Source organism: Atta cephalotes, assembly GCF_000143395.1.
Source record: "Atta cephalotes unplaced genomic scaffold scaffold00089, whole genome shotgun sequence".
In the NCBI taxonomy this organism is placed as follows: Eukaryota; Metazoa; Arthropoda; class Insecta; order Hymenoptera; family Formicidae; genus Atta; species Atta cephalotes.
In genome coordinates this window covers 261,601-270,380 of record NW_012130153.1, presented here as the reverse complement: position 1 = coordinate 270,380, position 8,780 = coordinate 261,601, and the positions used below count along the sequence as shown (strand labels likewise).

Genomic DNA, 8,780 nt, shown 5'->3' with positions numbered 1-8,780 from the left:
CTCTCTCTCTCTCTCTTCTTCTCTCTCTCTCTCTCTCTCTCTCTCTCTCTCTCTCTCTCTCTCTCTCTCTCTCTTTCATATACCCCGAACTATTGTCACACCACTCATTCTATCTAACTTGCACACTGACGTTTGCACAAATACGTACTTACGATATAGTTCTTACAATATTTTATATATATATTCATTTACTCTATTAATTATATCAATACTGTTGACGGATAGAGATTCATTCACAGATCGCATCAAAGCGGACAATCGTCTCTGACGCGCGTGGCATTAACATTCCTTTTTCTTACTTCTTCATCCGCAAATGATTCTTTACTTCCTTCGGTCACATCGTTCTACTTTTCATATTTAACATAATTTTTGACATAAAGTTTTTATCACACGCTAAAAACACTTGATCTCCCTCATTTTGGAGATAACCGTCCGTCCGCACAGTGCCTCGAAGCGATAGAGCAATCCACAAATAAACGGGTGCAACTGCCGTTCTTTTTCTTCTCCTTTCTTCCGCTTCCGTCATTCAGTTTCTCCGCAATCTTCCCGTATATCGTCGTGGTGAATTCGGAGACACCGCGCAACCTCCCCTCCGTTCGAGAATTAGAAAAACCATACAAACTCGAACAGATGCCGCCGCGGCATATTATCGTCCTCGTCTTCATTCTCAACAGCATCGCAGCATTAACAGCGTCAGCGGGTTGTATAATGATTTGGCGCGAAATTTACCTATCGGCGAATCAGAACACTTTTGCACCGGCACAAACACGTTTCCCGCTCGCATCGAGTCCCAAACGTTGTTATTATGGTCCGATCCTCTCATTCTCCCGCACGAAATAATCCCTATTATGGTTATGATTAAGTGTAATCATTTGTGACCGCGCTGCGCGAGGAAATACTCTATCTGTTGTAGACAGAGTAATTGCTGCACCAAGCTCTGTAGCGGGTCCTGACCCGGCTGAAGTTGGCCCGGCTGCTGCCCTTGGAGTCCCTGCGGCTGCATCAAGCCTCCACCAGTAGGCTGAGCAGACGTAGGCGGCAGCATCGTGGTGCCCGGACCTGACTGCTCGGCCAACAACTGCCGTTGCAGTTGTTGCGCCTGGTAATGAGCCACCGCCATCAGTTCCGAGGACTCCATGCCCATCGAGGCGGCGGCAGCGGCGGCGGCGGCGGCGGCGGCGGCCACATGACCCAATTGCGGATGCTGCTCCGGATGATGGTGACCTGGTGCTGCTGCTGCTGCTGCTGCTGCTGCTGCTGCTGCTGGCAAGCCGGGCTGACAGGCCAGCGTCGGAAGCATGCCGACGTGCGACGACAACCTGCCAGTCATGGAGCCGGCTGCGGAGGCTAAATAGGCGGCGGCAGTGGGGAGGCTAGGATTCTCGCCCCGCTAGGGAGCCACGTTCTTGGGCCTGCGCCCCCGTCGCCCCCTGGTGGGGGGGCGCGGGGACTCCTGGCCTCACTGGCTCACCGCGGGGCTCTTCTTGTCTTGCTGCTGTTGACTGGCATCCTGCGTTCCCTGTACACCTGCAGCCGCACCCGCTTGACCACCTTGAACTCCCTGAAGTAGTACATACACACACATGCAAGACATAATATTAGAATCACATTACTTATATGATGCTCTCTGAATAGTATTCTAAAGTCAATACCTTTTCCTTAAACTTTATTTTTCTTTTCTTTAATCTTCTGTTGAGTTGAGCATCTTTAGTATTGGTTTTTCCGAGATATCAACCGAATAATGACATCAATCTCCAAATTCAGAACTCAAGTAATAGTTTCAATATCTGATATCAGTTATTTTCATAAATTAGTTCAACTAATTCAGCAAAATTTTAGACTTGTTGCATATCTAGAGCTCTTCAAATAAATTATGCGGGTGTAGGCACATTTTTTAATCTAAAATTTTTGATTTGCTGTAGAAAGATGATTACCTGATTACCAGGACCTCCTTGTGGTGGACCAGGACCACGATCTGGTGGCCAAGAATTACCCGGTGTTGGTTCCGAGTGGAACTGATGAGGATGTGGCGGTGGTCCACCAGATGCATCATGACTATGAGGATCCAGATTATTTGCGGCATCGTACTGCGTATTTTCCAACCTTGTAATTAATCGTTCGTCCTCATCCCCGAATTCACCACCCATCAAAGAAGGCTCACCCACGACCATCACATCCTACATGAAAGTAAAAAAACATTTAGTCAACCTTTAGCCTGCTTTTTTGACTTTGTTGCATGATCGACGATGTGCTGCTTCATTGAGAAAACAAATCGAAAAATTTACCTGCGATGCTAGAGAAAAATTTGGCCCTGGTGAACGCTTCTTGCTGGGCGCAGGAGGTGCATTGTTGCCCGGTCCGGATGTACTGCCCTTCCGCTTTCTTCTTTTACTAGCCGGTCGTTGAGACTCTGGAAAAGAAGGAAATCGTCGTGAACACGACGCTGCGTGCATTCGTTGGCCATATTCGGCCACGTGTGTATCTACACACTGATAAACTTAAGAGCACTACCCAGCTGTGGACCTTTCTCATTATCAAAGGTCTCTGACACGCACAAGCACAAGCATGCATTAATAGACAAACACATAGATATGTGTCAGGTTTATTTCTATCTTTCTCCCACGAGCTACTTTGCACTCTCAAGCGATGTTTACAGAGAAACACGTTTGGCAATATATTATTTGGTATTTTATATGCTTGGTTCCACGGTTTTATCAAGTTTAAATGAACATCGGGTAAATATATATATGAGCTATATACAAAATCGCAAGTGAAATGGAAAACGCGGTGCACGCACAAGCACGATAAAGATGGGCGATAAGCTGATACTAAAAGCCATGTCTCGCAAATAATATAAGCGAATCAATGCTATTAATGTATATACAATTAATATATATACAATTAAAAGGAAATAGAGAATTCAATCATAGTAATGCTCTTAAATAGTAATCCTTAAATATAATTTCATAAAATAATTTAAATGTTTGAATTAAATTCGATCAATGAAGCAAGCGACACAAGACTATTAATAGAAAAGTCCATCTAATTGCTAGAAGATTTCGAATAAGATCATCAAGTTTCACGCTTGATAAGAAAAAACCGATGGAACCAAGAATTTCGATAAAGCGGTAAAGAAAATTAACAACGAACAGTGCGTCGTTCCGCGAATAGCAAAAACCGATTTCACATTGTCTACTAGGATCGAATGGCCGTTCGGCTTCACTGGCTGGTGCTTCTCATGTAAAGCAACTGTTCGTCTACCTCTCTTACCCGGCGGGGCAACTATCCTCTGCCATTTCTGGAACAAGGTCGTCTTCAAACAATCACGAGGTGACAACGCATACGCCTTGTGCCTCGACATCAGTTCCTGCATCGGCTCCAGAATCACGCATAACTGTAAAAGAATCGTCGTATAGTTTCTAATGAAAGATTATTAAATCAAGTTATAAATTCAATTTTGATAGTGTTCTTTTAACCGTCCGGAGCTAACGCCAACATAGTTATTGATTCGACACTGTGTCTGTAAAATTCATTTAATTTAAACATATAAGTAAAAATGGACGAGAAATGTTCAATACAAATTAAAGAAGAGAGCCATATTTAGTCAAGGCGAGTTTTAGTGCTAATAATACTTTATTCAATTTATGTTAATTAAAAGGAACTAATTTCGAACTAAAATAATATAATTAGTATAAAAAAGAATAAATTTCTAAATTTATTTCAATAAAAATAATGCGAACTTGCAGATAACATAAAGAATAAATTATTTGACATTTCTGACAAAGATTTATAATTGGGTGGGTCCTCTTTCCTCTAACAGACCGATCATTAGCTCCGGAGGATTAAACTTGAATGTATGAACAAATATTGTATATAACAAAAACTTTTTTAGATGGTTCCTAGAAATTTTGATAACATTCTAATAAAATATTTAATGCAAATTAACAAAACAACTTCTTTGAAAGCTCATAGAAAATATATAAATTTTTTTTATTTCTGCCGATTCGTTTTGTATATATTTTCGGGAATTATATTTGCGTTCTATATATTTTCTATACAGTGAATAATATCGTTGCATCACGTTAAAGTAGCGGCAAGTATAAAAGGTGAGTATAACTAATCACATTTTAAGGAACAACTGGAATTCTGCGCGATGACGATATATTCATCTATCCATAAATCAACTGAAGCCTATTTTCATCGTTGGCGAGTTTTCACCCGCGAGGAGAAATTATTCGAGACGGTTCCTACGCGTTTCCGAACATCGTATACCAGTTCAACAATGGGCGAGGACTTTTCCCGACGTAACAATCGACGGGCTTTTCAACTGACTCGAGACGATACACGCGGAATGCACGGTCGTCCCCCTCCCCCGGTGAAAGCGCTTCCGAGCGCGGAAAGAAGGTGGTTCGTAACCCGGATAGCCGGAGATACTTTCGAGAAGACAGGAATACGCCGTGTTCCGATCTAGCCCCGCATCGACACACCTTGCTGCAATATAATTTTCTAACTAAGTACTATGTCGCGGTCGATATTTTTTTCCGTTATAAAGCAATATACAACATAATGTCCCTTCCTCGTGTTTTCGCATGTACAATGATTCGCACACTTTTATCTAAATGAGCATGTACTTATGCATAATGTATTTTTTCTTTTTACTCCAAATTTGTGGTCTAAATATTTGTTCTAAAAGTCTTTGCGTTCATTTATATCAAACTTAATAAAAAAAACACATAATTTATACCTTTTATCTATTTTTGTCTTTTGAACTCAATCGCTTTGCTAACGATTTTTATCGTCAAAAAAGTTTAACCCGGAATACTCAACTATGTATTTTGTAACTCTTAATGACAGTGTCGATATCATTATATCATTGACATGTATTATATGTATTATATGTGATAAATAAAACAACTGCACAAATGGCAGTATAACTAATTGTAGTAGATTAAAAAAGTTACAGAATACAGACATTGAGATGATTTTACACCCAGTAGCAAGAAAATAAAGCTTAGTAATTCAGTTTTTTGTACTGATTAATAATTTATATCTATTTTTTTTATTTCTTCTTATCTTTTTCAGAAATCATAAAAGTAAATATACAATGTATAATAAACTCAAATACTAATACATTGTAAAATAATCAAAATATACAATTAATAATAGTGACATAATTGGAGTGTAAAAATCATAGGTGATCGTGAAAAAAATTAAGTGATTTTTCCCAGGTTAATAAAACAAGAAAATTTCCATTCACTTAAAATGCGGCCAATCTGGCACTGATGCATCAACATAAAATTAAGACAGCGCAGTACGGAAGATACGTACTCTAAGGTAGTTGAGAGTGAAGTTGGACATGCCCTGCCTAGTGATGTTTTTGCTAATCTGCTCAAGCATTGTCGGGTCCTGCTGCATACTGACAACGCTCCTCGGAACCAGTTCCCGATGCGTCCTCACCGACATATGCCACGACTTTATCCTCATGAGATCGTCGAAGGTGAACTCCAATATTAACCTACCCTCCGTTAACACCTAAAATAAGTTTTCGAATGACAATACTCGCTTCGGCTATTTCGAGGGTGCTTGATTTTGCCCCGAAGAGAGTTCGCAGGACTTAAGCTTCCTGCTAGGAAACAGTTTTACAGAAATTACAGAGATCCAATTAAACTTTAATCCTTCCTATCTTTATGATATCTCTTTTTTTTTTTTCAAGAAAAGAACAATTGACTTTTTTAATTGTACCAACTCAGAATATCAGCATTCAGTTTTTATAATGACATAATCTATATATTAAAAGTATATATTATATAAATTTTTCTAGTCATTTGTATATTGTATCGTATCTATTTTTTTTTTTATCTATTTCAATCATTGTAGTTATTTTTGTTTAACTCAACAATTAAATACATAAATATTGATAATCTGAAACGTATAGTTTTCTACTACAAGTGCAATAAATTCTGTAGAATATTCGTACCTTAGTGTACATCGGCTTTCCATACTGCGTAACCATTGTGCACTGATCACAGTCCAGCGTTATGCTGGTGTTGTGAAACGATTCCTTCTGATTCCTCAAAGTATAGTAAAGTTCCGTTACTCCACCATCAAATATCGAACGGAAGTACCTGGGTATTAACGTCCTTCCTATCGCTGAAAGGATAAAATGGAAACGATTAGAAACAAATACAATGAACACGTTGCGAGGAAAGCAAAGTGACGATTAAAATCGACAGCTCTCTTAAATCGGTCGATGTTGCTCTATGTTGGGCACAATATAATTCTCCGCGATAACATACACTTCTGCAAAATTGGTATCTTCGCGAATGACTAAATAAAGTAAACTGTCACATTTAAATTTTAATGTTTAATTCTACAACAAACTGTCGCGTCTAATTTTCAAAAATGTTTAATTTTATAACAAACTGTCACGAAGAACGAATAAAATTTTATGAAGAAGCGACGTAAATATAAAATCCGAAACATAACACATTGGCGGACAAACATACAAATGAAAAATATCTTTATTTTTCTCTTTAATTGCAAAACGTATTTTGCATCACCGGACTCGTTCGGTCGTTCCAGCGCATCTTATTGCGCAGATGCCTTGTCATTTATACTCGGATGACGACGACATGTATCCACACGACATGTAATCACATTGTCGTCGTATATTTTCGAGACGGTGGTGCGGAACAGACATTAAAATCCACCGACTGCAAGATTGCCGCGCGGTGGCACGTCATTATTTAGAACAGAGGTGGCACCGTACGAGCTTGGCAACGATTAAGTATCAGTGACAATGTGTGAACCGTGATATCGCAAAGATGTAAGGAATTATCTCGCGGAAATTATCTGGAGAAAATCGATCACATTAAATGCAGAAGCATATGCGATATCATAGAAACTCCACTCCACAGTTTATCATTTTGCTTCTAAAAAAATGTGTGCTTGCAATTCAATCTTTTCATTTTGCAATTTCTTTTCCTTTCATGAAAATAAAGATACTTCACTCGTGTACTGTATTATTCATACACACAGAAAGAATGAAGATTTTGATGAAATATCTAAAAATTTAATTAGATACGGATCTGGAAGTAATTTTATTGGATCATCAAAATAATTATTTGTAATGAGCAATGCTGAAAAAATTTTGATATTCTAGCAAGTTTCTGAGCTAGTAATTATTTTGATAGTTCAATGTTGTATCTAAAAATTTAGCCAGGTACTGATCTGATGAAAACAATTTTGAAACTATCAAAATTGTTTTCAGATCAGTAATAATAACTAAATTTTTAGATGAAAAAAACGTCACGTTCTTTCGTGCGTTATTTATAGTGACAGATTTATAGTGACAGATTCTTGAGTTAGATATGATTTACGAGCCGAAAGAAACCAACTTTCTTTCTTATTAATTAAAAATAAAATTCCGTACAATATAATATTAGCAAGAAGTAAAATGTAATAGATTAGTAATGTATTAGATAATGTATTAGGTTCTGCCTAATTTTATTACGTATAACAATTTTTAAACGTTTCTTTCCGAATTTGCACTGCCGATTGAAAGGTAAATTGGGATCAAATAATAGGTGGTACTCACAATATCTTTTCGGTCCATCTTCCAAGCAGACATGGAGGGTGAGGGTGGCATCTTCTTCGAAGAACTCATTTGCAAAGGACTCCCACCAGATGTTGTCACTATCCTGAATATAATAAACAGAGAAAAGAATAGTTTGAATGCTATAAGGATTTTGCGAATTTTGTCTTCGACATATTTCGATGTCATTGTAATGATTATTATCACATCAATTTATTTCACAAGTTACGAATTAGAAACGCTAATGGATAACGAATCAAGAAAACGATCAAGAATTAGGCAAAGAATGGAGATCTCAAAGTGCGACAAAATGAAAAGGAGAGAAGAGAACGGTACTTTCTCCCTTTCAGAGAATCGTATAGAAAATGCAAAGATGAGAGAGAGAGAGAGAGAGAGAGAGAGAACGAGAGCTTGTACCTCAACGCTGAATAACGCATGACTGTCTGGCTTGAAATTATAGCATTCCACCCCCTCCCAGTCGTAGGAACTACCCCTTGGCTCTGTTCGCCACGCTTTCATTCAATTATGCATCCTCCACTATCTCCCTTCGTCTCCCTGCCTGGTCCACCTACACCTAAACCCCGCAGGCACTCCTCTTGTTATTATTTTCCCGCGTGTGGTCTCTCGTCGGCTTTTCTTACACGCGAAAAACCGCCGTCATCAGTCGCTTTTGTAACGACCGCGATTTCGGAGAAGGCTGCGGGCATCATGAATTGCTACTCCGTTATCGACTGAGATTGTTCGTTCGATAAATCTTGAACCCGTATCAAACTATGCATTGGAGATTGAGAATTACGAATTGAAGATTAGAATTCAACCAATTAAAATGAAACGGATTAAAAATAAAATTATCTGATTGGTTAAATTTTAATCTTAAATTCATAATTCTCAATTTCCGATGCGCAATCTGACGAACTTTAGAAAAATGAACTCAATCTAAAACAGATGTGCATTATGTGTGATAGAATTTGTACAAAATAATATATATACAATATTATTTTTTATCTCGTCGCCTGAAAAAGATTCTTTCACATATACTGCCTTTGCCAGTTGTGTGTGTGTGTGTGTGTGTGTGTGTGTGTGTGTGTGTGTGTGTATGTGTATGTATACTAATAACTGTCGTTCGGTAGGACTAACTTACAACGACTAACTTACTAACTTACGTTACTTTACTAGTAAGTAAAGT

The 8,780-nt window shown here is 38.5% G+C and overlaps 1 protein-coding gene across 1 annotated transcript in view; it reads right to left on the bottom strand.

Annotated features, from left to right (window-relative positions):
* Positions 1–1,459: 1,459 nt before the first annotated feature.
* LOC105624800 (LIM domain-binding protein 1-A-like) overlaps positions 1,460–8,780 on the bottom strand; it is a 106,938-nt gene continuing 99,617 nt past the window's right edge. Inside the window, exons 3-9 of the mRNA XM_012206150.1 lie at positions 7,598–7,700; positions 5,978–6,150; positions 5,329–5,532; positions 3,262–3,394; positions 2,286–2,410; positions 1,935–2,177; positions 1,460–1,561 (exon numbers count right to left, since the gene is read on the bottom strand). Coding sequence (XP_012061540.1) covers positions 1,460–1,561; positions 1,935–2,177; positions 2,286–2,410; positions 3,262–3,394; positions 5,329–5,532; positions 5,978–6,150; positions 7,598–7,700 — 1,083 coding nt within the window. The remainder of the gene's footprint in view (positions 1,562–1,934; positions 2,178–2,285; positions 2,411–3,261; positions 3,395–5,328; positions 5,533–5,977; positions 6,151–7,597; positions 7,701–8,780) is intronic.